Source organism: Panthera leo, chromosome A2, assembly GCF_018350215.1.
Source record: "Panthera leo isolate Ple1 chromosome A2, P.leo_Ple1_pat1.1, whole genome shotgun sequence".
Lineage (NCBI taxonomy): Eukaryota > Metazoa > Chordata > Mammalia > Carnivora > Felidae > Panthera > Panthera leo.
In genome coordinates this window covers 162469848-162489048 of record NC_056680.1, presented here as the reverse complement: position 1 = coordinate 162489048, position 19201 = coordinate 162469848, and the positions used below count along the sequence as shown (strand labels likewise).

Sequence of the window (19201 nt, the reverse complement as noted above, 5' to 3'; positions counted from 1 at the left end):
GGATAAAAATAGGGACAAAATAATAGGCTGTCCTTTTCATGAGTTTCTTTTTTTCATTGTTTTAATGTTTATTTATTTGAGAGAGCAAGACCGAGTGGGGGAGGGACAGAGAAAGAAGGGAAGAGAGAGAATCCCAAGCAAGCTCTGCCCTGTCCATGCAAAGCCTGATGTGGGGCTGGAACTTAGAAACCATGAGATCATGACTTGAGCTGAGTCAGGAGTCAGACGCTTAACCGACTGAGCTATGGAGGCACCCCTATCATGAGTTTCTTAAATCATATTTGGTGTCTGAAACAACAATTATAGCACCAGGTAATGTGACGCTCAATGCGGAAGACAAGTAAATTTTTTAATTGAGGAGGGCTAAGGGAATGCTTACACTTGAAGTGGAAAAACATCAATTCAAGGAGACTGTTAAGTTACAGATAGATTGCATGATACCTACAGCAACCCCGAGCGAAACCATACAAAGCAATCTGTTGAAAAAAAAAAAAAAAAACAGTATAAAATAAATCAAAACGGAATTTTGAAAAAATGTTCCAGTAACTCACAGAAAGGAAAGAAAAGGGAAACACAAGATTGAGAAACAGAGGGAACAAATGAAAAACTGGCTAAGAAACTCTGACATCAATAACTGTCTTAAATACAAATGATCTAAATATATCAATTAAAAGCCTAGATTTACAGAGTAGATTTAAAAAATGTTCCAATAATATGCTATCTACAAGCACCTTACTTCAATGAAACATAGGTTGATTGATAGTAAAAGGATAGAAAAGGATATATTTGCAAATATTAATCAAAAAAGCAGCTCCTGGCTGGCTCAGTGGGTAGAGCCTATGACTCTTGATCTCGGGGTCATGAGTTTAAGCCCCACTTTGGGCATGGAGCCTACTTAAAAAAGAAAAGCAGGGGTGGATCTATTAATATTAGATAAAATAGACCAGAGAAAATTCCTAGAGACAAAGAGAGACATTACCTTATGATAAAAAGCTCAGTGCACCAGCAAGACATAATGATTCCAAATACAAACACATCAAAAAAGAGCCTCAAAACACACGAAGCAAAAGCTGATAGAGTTAAAGTAGAAACTGACAAACCCATAAATACAGTTGGGGGTCTTCAACCCCCACCCTTAGCAATTGACAGAACTACTAGCCAAAAACTCAGCGAGGACACAGAAGAACTGAACAATACAATCACCCAACAGGATCTAACCGATGTGGATGTAAAGAACACCGTACCCAAAAAGAGCAAATACGCATTTTTTTCAAGTGTGCATGGAGCAGTCACCAGAGACAGAGCATATCCTGGATCCTGAAACAAACCTCAAAAAAAAAAAAAACTCTAAAAGAATTGAAATCATAGAGTATATTTTCAGACTATAAATGAACCAAACTAGATTATCGGTAGTAGACGCTAGAGAATTATTCCATGAGTTGGAAATTAAAAAACCCATTTCCAAATAATCCAAAGAGAAAGTCTCAAAGGGAATATAAAAATATACAGAACTGAATGAAAATGAAAATTCAACATTTCAAAAGTGGAGCCTGCTTGGGATTCTCCCTCTCTCCTTCTCTTTCTGCCCCTCCCCTGCTTTCTCTCTCTCGAGACAAAACAAACAAAACAAAACAAAACCCAGCAGGCTTTTTTGTAGACGTTGACAATATGTTTCTAAAACCTATATGAACAAGCAAAAGATCTAGAATAACCAAAACAGTTTTTTCAAGTTTATTTATTTATTCTGAGAGAGAGAGAGAGAGAGAGAGAGAGAGAGAGCATTGGGGAGGGGCAGAGTGAGAGGGAGAGAGAGAATCCCAAGCAGGCTCCCAACTGTCAGTGCAGAACCCAACGTGGGACTCGAATTTGCAAACTGCGAGATCATGACCTGAACCGAAATCGCGTCAGCCACTTAACCAGCTGAGCCACCCAGGCACCCCAAAACAATTTTTGAAAAGAATGAGAATAGAGTTCAGAAAGACACCCAACAAAAACAGTCAACTGGTTTTTGACAGAGATGGCAAGATGGAAAAAGGGAGCTTTTTCAACAAGTGCTGCTGGATGAAATGGATATCCACCTAGGGGAAATGAACATTGATCCCTACCTCACATCATGGCCCTGATGTAAAATATAAAGTAAAACCTAAACTTTCTATAAGAAAACACAGAAGGGAATCTGAGAACTTGAGGTAGGCGAAGGTTACTTTGATAAAACATAAAAAACATGAACCATACAAGAAAATGGGACGGACTGAACATCAAAATTTAAAATTGTTCTTCTTGGAGGCACCTGGATGGCTCAGTTGGTTAAGCAGATGATTCTTTTTTTTTTAATTTTTTTTTAACGTTTATTAATTTTTTGATAGAGAGAGACAGAGCGTGAGTGGGAAAGGGGCAGAGAGAGAGGGACGCACAGAATCCGAAGCAGGCCCCAGGCTCTGAGCTGTCAGCACAGAGCCCGACGCGGGGCTGGAACTCGCGGACCGTGAGATCATGACCTGAGCCGAAGTTGGACGCCCAAACGACCGAGCCACCCAGGAGCCGCATAGCATCTCATTGTTGATTTCAGCTCAGGTCATGATCCCAGCGTTGTGGGATCGAGCCCTGAGTAGGGCTCCATGCTGGCTGCTTAAGATTCTCTCCCTCAAAAATAAATAAGTAAATAAGTAAATAAACAAATAAATAAAAATAAGTGAAATCAATAAATAAAGCAGAATAAATATAATATAAAATAAATAAATAAAGCCAAATAAGGAAAAATAGAAAGTAAAAGGATAAAATAAAATTGTCCTCCTTGAATGACACCACTGAAAAGAGAATTTTAAAAAGTACAGCATGGTGACTATGGTTAACAATGTTATATTGTATATTTGGAAGTTGCCAAGACAGATCTCATCACAAGAAAAAAGATTTTAACTGTGTGTGTGATGGCTGTTAACAAAAATCATTGTGGTGATTATTTTGCAATATATACACATACCAAATCATTATGCTCTACTCTAAAACTAATACAGTGCTTTTTGTCGATAAAAAAGAGAATAAAAAGACGAGGCATAGACTTGTACTATTTGCAACTCACATATCAAAGGCCTCAAATCCAAAATACATTTTAAAAAGTCTTAAAAGGGGCGCCTGGGTGGGTCAGTCGGTTAAGCAGCCGACTTCGGCTCAGGTCATAATCTCGCGGTCCGTGAGTTCGAGCCCCGCGTCGGGCTCTGTGCTGACAGCTCAGAGCCTGGAGCCTGTTTCAGATTCTGTGTCTCCCTCTCTCTGACCCTCCCCCGCTCATGCTCTGTCTCTCTCTGTCTCAAAAATAAATAAACGTTAAAAAAAATTTTTTTTAATGAATAAATAAATAAATAAATAAATAAAAAGTCTTAAAAATCGAGGCACCTGGGTGGCTCAGTCAGTCTCTCTCTCAAAATAAAATAAAAACATTAAAAAAATTTTTTTTTAAGTCTTAAAAATCAGAAGACAAACATCCCAATTTAAAAATGGACAAAAGACAGGAAGAGACATTTTACAAAAGATGATATATGGGTGGTCATTAAGCACATGAAAAGGTGCTCAAAATTATTAGTCCCCAGGGAAATGCAAATTAAGATCACAACGATACCATTGGTTACCCATTCGAATACCTAACATCTAAAAAGCTGACCGTGTCAAATGTTGGCGAAGATATGGGGCGCCTGGGTGGCGCAGTCGGTTAAGCGTCCGACTTCAGCCAGGTCACGATCTCGCGGTCCGTGAGTTCGAGCCCCGCATCAGGCTCTGGGCTGATGGCTCAGAGCCTGGAGCCTGTTTCCGATTCTGCGTCTCCCTCTCTCTGCCCCTCCCCCATTCATGCTCTGTCTGTCTCTCTCTGTCCCCAAAAAAAATAAATAAAAAACGTTGAAAAAAAAAAAATCTAAAATGTTGGCGAAGATTTGATTCTCATATGCTGTGGGAAGGGATATTAAATGGCACACCTACCTTGGAAAACACTTCGTCATTTTTTTTAAAGTTAAGCATAGATCTACCTATATCCCATCTGTCCCAAACCTGGGTGTTTACATAAGAGAAACAAAATATGTCCACACGAAGCCTTGTAATCCAAGTTTTCCGCAGCACTGCAATTCATTGCAGAGTATCTACAAATACATTAAAAATGTATAATATTGCAGGGCGCCTGGGTGACTCATTCAGTTGAGTGTCCGACCCTTGATTTCAGCTCAGGTCATGATCCCAGGGTTGTAGGATGACGCCCTGTGTCGGGTTCCATGCTGAGCGTGGAGGCTACTTAAGATTCTCTGTCTCTCCCTCTGCCCTTCTCCCCGGCTTGTGCTTTCCCTAAAATTTGTATGTAGTAAAAATACTTCCCCTTAAAATGGCTAATGGAGAAAATGAAAATACTTACTCAATTTGAAAAAGGATTTCTGTGGTTTGGTTTCTTCTTCATCGGGACTTTCAAATCTCACATACGGTCTTGGAATTTCCTCTGAGCCATGAGTAACTTGCCGATGAAATTTTTGTTCAAGGGACCAAATTGAGGCAGGCTCCTGGGTTCTCTTGTCCAAGTTGCTCACATGATTGTGGTTAATAAATACATACAACAGAGCTGTCCAGATCCCAAATGTCAAGGATCCATACAGTAAAGTTTGAATTAAAATGCCTCTCATTGTAAACCTAGCATTTTTGAAGGCTCATTTGTTAATTTCCTAAATCAGAAGAATTTAAAAGAAGCTATGTTAGATACTCCCATGACTTATAGATCACCTACTTGGTTTAAATTCAATTTTCAGTGTTTTCGAAACAGACACATTTCTACGTATGCATCGTATACTTTGATGTGCTGAAGTCGATCTCATTTTCTATTAGCAAAACCTCTTCAAACGGGTATTCAGAAGATCACTTCCCACCAAGGGAAGTGACCCAAGATGGCGGCTCCGGCCCAGGAAAGAGGTAGCCCGCCTTGGAATGGGGGCTCTAGTGAGCTCTGGCACTCAACCCCTCCCCTAAAAGGAGATGGGTCAAAAGAACATCAGATTTGATAGATTCTTTGGGGCGGGCAAGTGCAAGTCGGTGTCCTATCTGGTGGTAAAAATTAAGGAATGATGTTTGTAGAATGATGAAGCTGTAGGCACTGGCTACCGTATTAATCAAAACATCACATAGAATCGTAGGGAAAATACGATTTCCCACGCTGTCCGCGCCGTCTGCCACAGGGCTCAGACTCACCAACTGTGGGATCACCACCTGAGTTGAAATCCAGAGTCAGATATTTAACCCACGGAGCCACCCAGGTGCTGGGGTGGGGGTGGGGAAAGCTAAGATTTTAAAAAAATGGAAGTCACGTCAGAAAAATGAAGTGAATGTGCAAAACAAGCCAAGAAGCAGAAGCCTAGGAATATTATTTAAAATATGAAGGTTTGACTGTCATAAGAAATATATTAAAAGAGTCTAAAGCCATTGCTTTTGGAGAGTTGAACTGGGGATTAGGGTGGAATTGGGCAGGGGCCTGCCGACTCTCTTTATAAGATTTGGTTTTATTTTTTTGTGTATACATTACTTTGGAAAAAATTTAAAAATAAGGATTGCAAACTGTGTCTATCAAATGGCATCATTGTAATAAACACATGTGTATATAGCAGCGTTTCTCTCCCACCCCAACCTTTTATTTTTTTTTTTAATTTTTTTTTAACATTTATTTATTTTTGAGACGGAGAGAGACAGAGCATGAACAGGGGAGGAGCAGAGAGAGAGGGAGACACAGAATCCGAAACAGGCCCCAGGCTCCGAGCTGTCAGCACAGAGCCCGACGCGGGGCTCGAACTCACGGACCGCGAGATCATGACCCGAGCCAAAGTCGGACGCTTAACAGACCAAGCCACCCAGGCGCCCCATCCCACCCCAACCTTTTAAATCAAGTGACAGTCTGGCGGCTGGAAGAGGGAATCAAGGATACGAACCCCAAGCTCTCCAGCATCACTCTCTTTCTAGGACCTCCTGGTGCGGGTCCTCCTCACGCTCTGACTCAAGTATCTTCCTCCACATTTGACCATGTAGTATCGTCTCCCATTTTTACCCTTTCTAGGACTCGAGGGAAGAGGCGGGCTTCTGAAGTGTAGACCTCAGGCCAGCACTAGGAACCAGCCTGCCCACCCGCTCTGGCTCTTAACCGCTCTTGTTCACAGCAGAGACCCATTCTTCCCCCACAGGACTCAGGACCCAAACAATTCCATGGCATCAAACCACCCGGTCAGCACCTTGCCCCCCAAACACCTGAACACACCTGGATATGATGTCTTACGCGGTGGTGCCACCAGGTCACTGCGTGGGACCCCGCTGCCCGAGTACTGGCTCATGGTTGAGACCCTCCCCCAGAGTTACCGCTGGTGGGGGCAAGCGGCTTTGTCCAAAGTTTCCCCCTCCCTCAGGGAACTCATGTTTAAAGACCGGCTGATGAGCCCAACTTGCTTATTTCAACTTGAGATGACTCTGAGGACTCATCCGGCCCAGAGATTTCCACAGAGGTCCCTGTGGCAGCCACGTCACTGTCTAGCCTTTCTGTTGTGAAAATGAAGGAAACGAAACTTTGTTCAGAATGGAGTCAGGAGGCCGGCAGGGGGCGCTCTCATCTCCAGCACTCCCCGTCAATTGTAGCCCCAACTCCTGGAGCATCTTGCAGAGGACCGGCACTCTACTATCCCTGCAGGAGGACGGAAGGTTTCCTCCTCCCCCGGCAACAGCCCAGCCAATGAGGGACAGTCACAGCTCAGCCAATGAGAAGCCGCTATACTGTGAACGTCCAGTTTACTCCAATGAACTCTTAGTTTACAGCAGCCTTCCCGACGGCCCCCTTTCCTCTATAAAAGAGCCTCTTTAGTCTCCAGTCTTGCCTGTGGTTTTGCCTTGCTTCTGCAGGTTGGCGGTTCTCCACTATTACCAAATAAATCCATTTTTGCTGGCAAGATAACCGGCAGTTTTATTATTTTTATTTTTACTTTTAAATGTTTATTTTGAGACAGAGAGTAGGAGTGGGGAAGGGGGAGAGAGAGATGGAGACAAAGAATCCGAAGCAGGCTCCAGGCTCCAGCTGTCAGCCCAGGGCCAGATGGGGGTGGGGATGGGGGGGCCTGGAACCCACCAGTTGTGAGATCACGACCTGAGCCGAGTCGGAGGCTTAACCAACTGAGCCACCCAGATGCCCCGCGGCAGCTTTATTTTTAAGGTTAACATTGCTTGACCCAGTTTCCTTTGCTTGCAGGTGTTCCCCCAAACCCATGCCAATAAAGTGCCGACACGCAAATCTCAGTCCCAAAGTCTGTTTCTGAGGATCTTGACCTACGAAAGTTGGTAGTGGGGTGGTCCTGCGAAACAGACACCAAAGTGGGATTTTGGGGGGTGCATCACCGCTCGCCCGCTGGTGACCCCCCATGCTGGTGGAAAGGCAGCGTTCGACTAGAACGCAGCAGGCTGGAGCAGTGCGCTTGTTACGGCTTCACCAGTGGCCAACTGGTGGGAAGGAAAGTTCTGGTTGGTGCATTTGGGAGCTGGGGGCAGGGAAAAGTAATCATAAAAGCTGAAGAATCAAAATGTTTGTTGTTGGGTGCTACAGATGCATTTGAGAAAGACAAAAGAAAGGCTGAGGGTGAGGAGTCCCCACTTTAAGGCAAAGTATCAATCTCACTTCCTTGGCAACACATAAAGGGATTCGCATCTCCTACGTTGGAAGGGCAGAGAAAGCTGAGACTCATGTGCAGGGCTTGGTGATAGGGCAGCGAGACTCCGAGGAAGGTGACTCCAGGGAAGGAGGGAGAAGCTAAGACTTGGGATGGGGGTGTGTGGGTGGAGGGCCATGAGGACCCACCCTGTGGATCTACAGAAATGGCCCATTGCTGCTGTGCTTGAGGATGCTTGGCAAGCCACGCACGACCTTCCTCTGGATCCCCCCACCCCCAGTCCTCTCCTGACCGCCAGATCAATAATTAGGGTCAAGTGACAGCATAGCCTGGCTGGGAATGTGCTAGTCCTGCTCAGGGGGGAAAGAGTGTGTCCCCAGGGAACTGCAGAACCCAGGCATCACTATCCAACCGGATCAGGGTCCTGTGCATGGGCTGAGACCTGAGGATTCTAGATCAAGGGAGGGGGTGTAAGATTGGATTGGGGGAGGGGCGCCTGGGTGGCTCAGTCGGTTGAGCCTCCCGCTCTTGATACCTGCTCAGGTCGTGATCTTGCGGTCCATGAGATGGGCCCCACATCGGGCTCCAGCCGAGTGTGGAGCCTGCTCGGGATTCCCTCTCTCCCCCTCCTCCCTCTCTCTCTGCCCCTCCCCAACTTGTGCACGCATGCTCTCTCTCTCTCTCAAAATAAAACATGATAATAATAACGATAATAAAATTGGGGCATTTATTCGTATAGGACCATCCTCCCAAGACATAGGATTTAACACCCTGACAGAGATCTAGGTTGCACAATGAAGGCCCATTGACTGGAAAAATTACTCTTCAAAAATGCAGTATTCGATTATGCAAAGAAAAAGTGTCAAATGTGTAAGAGAAGAAGACAGCCTCTAACAGGGAGAAATGGGCAGATTCAAACAAGTGGGAAGAGAATGAAGCCGTTTAAGTTCTATTAACCCCACTTCTAGAGATTAAAAGTCACATTTTGACACTGTTTTAATTTCCACTGAACACCAAAAGCAATTAGAAGCTAACGAAAAACACAAGTGAGGGGAGGCAGATTGCATACACAAAATACACATGTGGGGTCATGCTAGGACTAAAACCGGAAAAGAAAATAAATCCATATTGTCTAGAAGGATTCTCGTATATTAAGAAAATTTGGAGCAAATTCTCTACATGTGAACCCGTAGGAAAATTAGCCTCCTCCATTTTTTTTTTTTAATTTTACTAATGTAAGCTTTCTTATGCAATGTCTTCGTAAAGCAGAGCTCCCCCTGGTTCTCTGGAATATGGACCTCATCTCTGCCCCACCCCCACTCCCACCAAACGTATACACGCACACACACGCTCACACACACGTACACACTGAAAAACCAAAGCCCTAAACTAAATCTCGATTCACAGCCATCGAGTTTGTTTTAAAGTGTGAGTTTTTAGGGTCAAGAAAACATGGCTATGCTGTCACAACTAAATTCTCTATAAATGATCAGATTTTCAAGAACTGAAGTCGTTATAATGCCCAGTCTACCTCTAGAGTGGTATAGCCCAGCCTCTTATTACAAATCAGATCTTAATCCTAATCCCCAGAGCCAGCATCCCATTCAAGATTCAGCGATTTGATGTGTCGCTTCCACTGAATGCAGGTGGAAGGCACCCCACCCCCCAACTTTGTTCCCATTTTTCTCAGCACGCCGAGGCCACCCACCTACCACCGAGACATTGGCCGCTCTGTAGTTGATACGTTGTCTAAGCTGAGTCGCAGGTGAAATTAGGCAGGGGTCTAGGCTGAACGATCTGAAAGATGAGATTTTTTTTTTTCTGAATGGCCTGGATTCTGAGAAAATACTTGATTGTACTGGGTGACCCTGCCCGCCTTGTACTGCATGCACATGATGTAGCATCAGGCCGTGTCACAAAATCCTATGACATCACACAGGGCATCACCAGCAGCTGGAGGTTCCTGCTTAGAAGCTCCAAGCAGCAGGTGGAATCCAGGACTTCCAGAGTTCAATGGGTCCTTCCAGAGAGTCTTAGAATCCTCATTCCTCAACCAAGGAAATAGGAAAAGCCTCCTATTGGGAAAAATCTAGGCTCAGTCTCATTTTTAGCCTTTTTTTTTTTGAAATAAACATGATAAAAATAAGCTTTCAGAACACCTCTCAAGGGACCCAAAGATGAGCCAAAGGGTTGTTTGGCTGCCTTTTAATTTTTTACTCTATATTACTCAATATTTAGATATTAGTACACAAGTTCAGCCAAATGCTTGCGAAATTTCTTCTTAACACGTCTGAGCAGATTTGACCTTTCCCTCACTGAGGAGGCTGACCCTGTTTTGTCGGGGACCCAACATCTGCTTCAAAGTATGTGGTGGGTTGGGTTCTCCCTGGAGAACCAGGAATGAGAGAACAGAGAACATTCTAGATGTCCGGTATTTTTCTGTAGGTATAAAGGACAAGGAAGTCATGGGTACTACCCAGGAGTTGTTTAAGGGAGACAAGAATCATGTGAGAAATTAGGGGAAGATACAAGATAAAAAGTGTACTGAGTTGCTACAGCCTGGTGTCCCGACCCAAGAGTCAGGGGGCACTGTTGCCAGAAACGATTCATTAGGGGAAAGAATAACGTAACAAAACAAAACAGAAGGCATAGAACAAACTCATGACGACACTAGGGAGCTGGTAGGTGCTGAAGAGAAGAGGTTAAGAGAAGGAAGATAAAGATTGCAGAGGGGAGGGAACGTGGGGGCGAGAGCAAAGTGCACGTGTGACAATGGAGGTAAATCCTGTGGGGTGACCAGAAAGCCTGGAACCTTCCCTAAGGATAAAAGGAAATTAGGAGGTTGAAACAGTGCATGTTTTCTCTCAAATGAGTAGGCAAGTTTCCTCCTAGTTGATTCTAATTAAACAATTACAAGGAGAAACAAAGCAGCCCAGAGTGCTACTCTCAGTCTGAGGAGGAAAAGGGAAACATGGATTTCTTAAGCTAGGTTAAGACTTCAGACTGGGAAACCATCTTTCTGGGCCTGTGTCTTCTGAGGGATAAAGGCAATGCTTAAAACAAAGGGCAGGAAAAAAATCCAAACACCAGAGGGCAGAGAAGCAGAAATAGGAAACGCAAATCGAAAGAAAACGGGCAAAAACATCTGAGTATAAATTTGCCAATTATCACATACCACCCCAGGCATCTGGGCGGGGTGGGGGGCGGGTTGTAAGCTCTTGGAGGAAAGGCCCCACACTCACCCATTTCTGTGCTCTACGATGCTATATCATGTGATTGGTGCCAGTAGACGTTCACTCAGTAAACCCTCAAATAATTGTCACTCTTAAGACAAAGGACTTGGTAAGCAATGTCCAAAGGTGAATATCTTTGGTGGTAAAAAGGAAACAAAAGGAAGGAGGAGGGAAAAAGAGAATTAAAAATTAATGAAGGAGACTTAGTCCCAGCTCCGCCTGGTTCCCTCCCACCAGCCCTGCTGGGCTCATTCATCTAAAAACTCCTTTCTGACTGATTCTTTGCTCCAGCGACAAAGGTCTACAGACCTTCCCCACACACTGTTCTTCTAAATTCCTCCATATGCTATTGGTCAGACTTGCCGACATATGCTCTCCTTTGTCTTGAGAACCCTTCGGAAGAATCCAGTCCCCATCCACTCTGGTTCCCAACCATTAAAAGCATCCACTGTGACCATCCTTTTGGATCTGACCATCTCAGGGTCTAAGTAGCATGGCCGTTAATAACCACGTAGTAAGTTTTCCCATGGAAGTGGGCAATTATGGGTGGGGTTGTGATTTGAGAGGTTCCCCTAGAAATTCATGACCTGCTATCTTAGAATGTGGGGGATTATTTTGGGCCCAGAGCTGGGGATGTGGAGGTGGGGAGAAGGGAGACTCTGGTAATAAGTGTCAGGCAGGGACCTTCCTTTGGCTAATATCCAAGGAGGACCATCTTGTTGGATAGACCATGTGCTGACTGCTTCAATTGTATACCAGTGTTTCGCTTATTTGAGTCAAGGTTATAACAATGAGTGTAAGACAAAGGAATGACAAAACGTGAATATTTGGGGGTGGAGGAAGATTTTTTTTTTTTGTCTTTACACACCTACCTTCCAGTTAGAGTAGCTAAAGGCACTGTGTACTGAGACCTGTGGTAGGCTACCCCAGGAACACAGAGAAAGAACCTGTGGTCCCTATTGTCGAGTGGCTCACATCTCCAATGGGGAAGAAGACATTGTTCAAGACATTGGTTCAAATTCTATTAATAGATTTGGCCAAATGAGACCAGTTCCCCTGGATAAATAATACCAAAATTGCTTTTTTTTTTTTTAAGTTTATTTATTTATTTTGGGAGAGAGAGAGAGAGAGAGAGAGAGAGAGAGAGAGAATCCCGAGCAGGCTTCATGCTGGGAGTGCAGAGCCTGACACGGAGCTTGAACCCACAAACCGTGAGATCATGACCTGAGCCAAAATCGAGTCAGATGGTTAACACCCAGGTGCCCCCCAAATTGCTTTTGGTAGATGTTAATCAGTGGCCTCTTGGGTGAACAATTGGTTTTCTCTTTCAATTAATTTAAACAAAACAAAACAAAACAAAACAGAATCTTTGGTTCTGGGATGCCAAGAACATCTACCAATGATGCTCTAAAGATGAGAATTACATGAATTTTGGTTAGTTATTCAAAATACTAATGATTTAATGAGAAGGTCTATTTGGAGACTTCTGATGTCGATAGCTTGGTTCACATGGCAAACAGTACTCTTGATTCGGCATTATTTAGAATAGCTTAAACTGGAAGGAACCCAAGTGTCCATCAATGGATGAATGAGTAAGCAAAATGTGTTATCCACGTACAATGGAATCTTTTTTTTTTTTTTTTGCCACCCAGGCGCCCTCTTGCCACAGTTCTTTTTTTTTTTTTTTTTTCATTTTCTAGCTTTTATTATTATTACTATTTTTAACACAATTTATTATCAAGTTAGCTAACATACAGTGTATACAGTATGCCCTTGGTTTCGGGGGTAGATTCCCATGATTCATCGCTTACAGAAAACACCCAGTGCTCATTCCAACAAGTGTCCTCCTCAATGCCCATCACCCATTTTCCCCTCTTCCCTGCCCCCTTCACCTGAGTTTGTTGAAAAGATGCTCAACATCACTCATTATGCGGGAAACACAAATCAAAGCCACATTGAGATAACCTCCTCACGCCGGTCAGAGTGGCTAAAATGAACAAATCAGGAGACGATAGATGCTGGCGGGGATGTGGAGAAATGGGAACCCTCTTGCACTGTTGGGATGCAAACTGGTGCAGCCACTCTGGCAAACGGTGTGGAGGTTCCTCAAAAAATTAAAAATAGATCTACCCTATGACCCAGCAATAGCACTGCTAGGAATTTACCCAAGGGATACAGGAGTGCTGATGCACAGGGGCACTTGTACCTCAATGTTTATAGCAGCACTTTCAACAACAGCCAAATTATGGAACGAGCCTAAATGTCTATCAGTGGATGAATGGATAAAGAAGATGTGGTTTATATATATAATGGAATACTACTTGGCCATGAGAAAGAATGAAATCCTGCCATTTGCACCAATGCGGATGGAATTGGAGGGCATTACGCTAAATGAAATAGGTCCGGCAGAGAAAGACAGATACCATATGTTTTCGCTCCTATGTGGAACCTGAGAAACTTAACAGAAGACCATGGGGGGAGGGGGAGGGGGCAAAATAGTTTCAGAGAGGGAGGCAAAGCATAAGAGATGCTCAAACACGTGCAGTGGAATCTTATTCAGCCTTAAAAAGGACACTCTGACACCTGCTGCAACATGAACGATTCTCGAAGACGTGAGGCTAAATGGAACAAGCCACACACAACGAGACAAGTATGATTCCACTTGCGCGTGATGTTTAGAGCAGTCAAAATCATAGAGAAAGTAGATCGGTGGTTCCCGGGGGGTGGGGGAGGGGCGGGGGGGATGGGGAGTTACTGTTCCGTTTTACAAGATGACAAGAGTTCTGGAGGTGGACGGTGGGGACGGAGAGGTATAATGTATTTTACACCCCTGAACTGGATACTTAAGAGTGGCTAAGATGATAAAATTTTATGTTATACGTGCTTTACCGCACATAAAAAATGGAGGGAAAAAGTACATGAAGTGATTTATACCCTTTGTCTTAGGCTGAGAAAACTAGCCCCCTCATCGACTTTGCTCTTGATGTCCTTTTTGAAAAGGTTTTCACTTCCATACCCACACTTTTGGCTTCCTGTCGACTTCCTGTAACACTTGTGAACATTCACTTCTCGTTCGCTTTGACTGTTCCCTTTCAGATGTCATTTTCTTTTTAAGTAAACATTAAACACTCTAATATACGGTCGGCATACTTTTGTAAAATATAGAGGCTAAACCTAAAACAGAAGCAGGCAAGCCCCTGGCATTCTTCTCCTGTAAGTACACGTCCAACCTTAGATGAAATATCAGCTTCCATTGTTTTCTAGGGAAGTCCTTCTTAAGTCCTTCTCTTACTTAAAATAAAAGGGGGAAGCTTCTTTAGAAAGTGTGCAAAGCCAAGAGACAAGACACAATGCACAGATCCTTTGGGGGCTGAGCAGAGACCAGCTGTTGAGTTGGCATATGTTTCCCTGGTCCCTTTTTTTTTTTTTCTTTTTCTTCACTCAACTCTCATTTCTGTTTTTCTCTTTGCTTCCAGTCAACTACCCAGGCCGAGACCTCTGGAAATATGCCCTTCTCCACCACTGCCGCAGCACACGGGACTGAAGTCAGTGATTCCAAGCACGGGGAAAGTGGGTTTCCACCTTAAAACGATCACTGATTCCTAGTGATTGAGAGGAAAGCTAATACAGAATTTGGAAAATTAAGTTTTCCAATGTAACTTTTGAATGTTTATTTATTTATTTTCTGGGAGAGACAGAGAGAGAGAGAGAGAGAGAGCAAGTCGTGGAGGGACAGGGAGAGTGGGAGAGAGAGAATCCCAAGCAGGCTCTACACTGACAGCATGGAACCTGACGTGGGGCTTGAACCCATGAACCGTGAGATCATGACCTGAGCCGACATCAAGAGTCGGCCACTTAACCAGCGGAGCCACCAAGACCCGCCCCTTCGATGTAATTTTCTAACCGTGAAGTTTTTTTCCCCCTTTATCTAGATGCCTTTCATTCCTGTTTTTCTCCCTTCTGACCACCTGTTCATTTTATTGCCCTTGCTCTTGGGTCTGTATGCTGACTTTCATGGTTTCAAAAATTAGAGGGCATATCTTTTCTTTTGTCAGCTCTCAGCAACGTGGCAGTGGAAGGGGCGTCTCCCCTCCATACCCCCCCCCTTCCCCGCTGCACCCCCTTGCACCCCCTGTACCCCCAGCCCACACTGGCCGAGTCTTTGAGGGCCTCCGCGGCACAGCTGTGGGTCAGGTTTACCACTGCTCTGCCTGTTATCTTTGCGGCCTCGGGCAGATTCCTGGACCTCTCTGGTTTCTGGCAAACGTGCTTCTGCCTGCCTCAGAAGGTTATTTCCATGACTAAACAAGCGAATTCATGCCAAGGAGGATAACGCAGTGCGCAGTTAATGGTGGGGCTTGCGCCTTCCCGCCTGGCTGCCCGCTGGCAGATGACAGGAAAATGGGGGGATGTAAATAGGACAATCCTTTCCAGGGCAATCTGGCAATACGGAGACGAGCTGCATGACCCAGCGATCCATGCTCAGGACGGATCTGAGCCGTAAACACGGAGGGGTGTCTGGGTGGCTCAGTCTGTTCAGCTTCTGACTTTGACTCATGAGTTCGAGCCCCGCGTCGGGCTCCGTGCTGACAGCTCGGAGCCTGGAGCCTGCTTCGGATTCTGTGTCTCTCTCTCTCTCTCTCTCTGCCCCTCGCCTGCTCGGGCTCTGTCTCGCGCGCCCGAGCCCTCTCTCTCTCTCTCTTAAATATAAATAAACGTTAAAAAAATTAAAGTAAATATGGGGCAAAATGTTAAGGTTTCATAAGGCTGGTGCGTGGGTGCACGGGTATTTTTAGATCTTTATACACTTTGTATAGGTTTAAAACAGGATTCGCAGAAATGGGCTCCTTATAACCTACAAGACGCCATCACGTCTGTTGGAAATAATTAATGTGTTTCATTCCATAGATGGCCCACAAGAGGGAGATCTAGAACAGTTCAGCAACCAGATGTGTAACTGTATAAACCGATATAAGGACACACAGCATCTTGGGAAGCTTTGCAGGAGTGCAAAGGGCGCCGATAGAGGCTCCCGCCTGCCCTCTAAGGCGAGCGGCCTTTTAACGCGTTCAGAAATCTGCAGAGCAACCGCTCACGGTGAAGAAGACGCAGCACAGGGTGCGGTGGTAAACTGAACGGTGTTTAAAACGTGCGGTTTAATGAGACGGTTGCAGAGTAAAAAGCAACATGGCAGCAAGAGGAAAATCGATCAGTGGAGTGCAGAAGCACAGGGGACAGACAGTGTCCTCGGGGACCTGTGGCCAGGTGCTTGGGGTCTGCGACCTTGGAAGGGCCCAGGAAACCCGAAACTCCTGCCGCTTATTCACGGAACACTGAGAAATGCGGACATAGCTGCTCTTATCACTGCAGCTACAAACAGTACGGCTAGCGATAAGCATGGCTATCTTACAGCTGTAATTCAAACTTACCATTAGAAGCTTCCCCTCTAAAGATTATAACCGGGTACGGTGAGTTTCAAGCTTTTCTGTGAACATTTCTGCTACTTATTCATCCTTTTCAATCAGGTGCCAAAGGTTTTATCAACAATTGGGGAGGGTACATAAATTAAGAACAGTCGTTGGCTGGGGCGCCTGGGTGGCTCAGTCGGTTGAGTGTCTGACTTTAGCTCAGGTCATGATCTCGCGGTCCATGAGTTCGAGCCCCGCATTGGGCTCTGTGCTGATGGCTCAGAGCCTGGAGCCTGCTTTGGCTTCTGCGTCTCCCTCTCTCTCTGCCCCTCCCCCCGCTCACATTCTGTCTCTCTCTCTCTCAAAAATAAATAAACATTAAAAAAAAAAAAAAGAATACTCACTGGTGTCTTCATGAACTGGGAAGAAACTGCCATTACTTTTGGCATTATTATTTAGTGCTTCATCACCTGTGGGAGGGCACAGACCTCCTAGTCTATCTCAACAGCAATCTCATGTCCAGGAGCAAACACCGTGCCTGATACATCATTGGCACTCAAAAAATGTTTGTTAAATTAAAGCTATAGCCAAGTGTCTATTGGCAGATGAATGGGTAAGTAAAATGTGGTCTACACATACATGGAAAGTTTTCAGCCTTCAAAAGGACGGTAATTCTGTCACATGCATTAACATGGATGAAGCCCGAGGACATTATGCTATGTGATACAAGCCAGTCACAGATACTGTGTGATTCCAGTCATATGAGATATCTAGAGATAGAAAATTCACAGGGACAGACCGAAGTGTGGCTGCCAGGGGCTGGGGGAGGGGAATGGGGATTACTGTTTAATGGGGACACGGTTATACTTGGGGACGATGAAAAAAGTTCTGGAGGGGGGTGGTGATGGTTGTACCACAGCGTGAATGGACTTAACACTATGGAACTGTACCCTTAAAAGCAGTTAAAAAGGTAATTTCACGTGTATTTTATCACAACTTAAAGCATAAATAAGGAAGGAAGTTAATGCTCTAGAGAGAAAAAATTGGAGAGAGTCAAATTCCCTCTGGTCAGGGTGGAAGGGCTCTGGATGGTTCCAAACTAGGTAAGTGGGTCACCGTGGCCCATTCAGGCGGAACCATAAGGCAGCGAGATCTGGAGCATGTGGTGGGGTCTCCTCGGTGGGCTCTTCCAGAGGGTAGGTGGGGACGGTCTAAAGTTTCGCTGTCCCCGAAACTCAGGAAGCTGAGTCTGCCTCAGGGTCCAATCACATCTGGTCCCGCCTCCCCCAAGCGTGGCCGCTTTGGGGTTATCACCAAGCGGGGCTGTGACCAACAGAAACCAAGGAGGAAGCATGAGAAACCGCCTTGTGAGTCGAAGTGTCCCAGGTAAGTGGGGTCACGGAAACCACCCAGCGGCCCGAGGCGCAGTGAAAGAACAGTAAGGTCTTTGTGCTGAGGTCACGGAGTGTATCTTCCTTCCTGGCCACCCAGACCCAGAAGGGCACAGGTTCGCAGGTGCACAGAATCACTGGTCACACCCAAGAAAGGACGGGTGAAAGCAAGAGAAAGAACGAGAAAGAGAACAACCACAGGAAGAGGGGAAATCTAGCATCTCTTAATTTGCAAAAACCGAAGGTGGATCCTACGGTCCATACATTAGTGACATGGATGTTGGCCCCAAGCAGGCTCCGAGATTCTAGGTTCTAGGACAGTAAACAAAGGGCCTCTTCAAGGAAGGTTTATCACAGGGAGAAATCCCGCTCCTCAAGGCTTCTCAGAAAAAGGCTCCCCATTGCCCAATTCATCAGTAAAGGGTTTTTGTTACACAATCATATAGTAACTCTGACCCGAGAGTCAGCTTTTGTCCCACATGTCAGGCTAACACCCTGTGAGAGAACAGGAAAAAAAAAAAAAAAAAAAAAAAAAAAATATATATATATATATATATGTATATGTTACCAATATATTACCCATATACGTATATATACGCATATATTACCCATATGCGTACATATACACATATATTACCCATATGCGTATATATACGCATGTATATACACATGTATATATTACCTATATATACGTGTATATATATACATGTGTATATATATGTATATATATGTATACAGGTCTCTGCCTCCGGTTCCTGGCACAGAGCTCCTAAATTACAAGGGTTTTAGGTACGCCAGGAGCTTCTAATATTTGGTCTTCAGCCCTGGATCCTGACACAAAACCCCCGAATCCTTTGGGATTCCCCGGGTGATGGCAGTGATTAGAAACTCGGGCCATTCAGCCCTGCCCCCCACTCTCCTGAGAGGGGCGAGGGGCTGGAGATGGGCTTCATGATCTATCATGTCTGTGTGGTGAAGCCTCCATAAAAGCCCCAAAAGTATAGGGTTCAGAGAGCTCCTGAGATGGTGAGCATGTGCAGATTTGGGCAGAGTGGTGTGCTCGGAGCGCGCTCAGAAGCTAAAAGGGTCCCCAAACACGCCCAGACTGAGAAGAGGGAGTCTGGCTGCCTTTAGAGGATGGGTTTCCTATTGGGGCTTGGGGGTCTCCACCAAGACATTAGTGACCAGAAACCAAGAGTGAGCCTCCGAAAGAGTCAGCTGCACCCCTCAGCTGGCTCTCTCTCTCTCTCCAATGTAGTTCATGGTACAGCCAGAAAATACACACTCTCAACTAAGACAGGCGGGGCCTGTGAATTCTGGTTCTACCACTTACTAACTACACAGCCTTGAGAAAGTTAATTACCCTCCTCATTAAGTCTCAGCTCCCTTCCTTTGTAAAATTGGGATAATACTTTTCTCATGTGCCTGTGACACTAAGAATGAAGTAAGCACTAGTAGAGTATTTCATTCACTGATTCATTTTTAAGAACCCACAGTCTACCAGGTCA

At 44.9% G+C, this 19201-nt stretch overlaps 1 protein-coding gene across 6 annotated transcripts in view; it reads right to left on the bottom strand.

Annotated features, from left to right (window-relative positions):
- The window catches only part of GALNTL5 (polypeptide N-acetylgalactosaminyltransferase like 5), a 57456-nt gene extending 47888 nt beyond the window's left edge, over window positions 1–9568 (bottom strand). The window contains exons 1-3 of one of the 6 annotated variants that reach the window (XM_042927151.1): window positions 9370–9426; window positions 6272–6546; window positions 4397–4697 (exon numbers count right to left, since the gene is read on the bottom strand). In XM_042927151.1, coding sequence (XP_042783085.1) covers window positions 4397–4658 — 262 coding nt within the window. In that variant the 5' untranslated portion in view covers window positions 4659–4697; window positions 6272–6546; window positions 9370–9426. Of the gene's footprint in view, window positions 1–4396; window positions 4698–6271; window positions 6547–9369 lie in introns of those variants that run through there. The other 5 variants (XM_042927150.1, XM_042927148.1, XM_042927147.1 and 2 more) reach the window with 5 other exon arrangements.
- Window positions 9569–19201: the final 9633 nt, after the last annotated feature.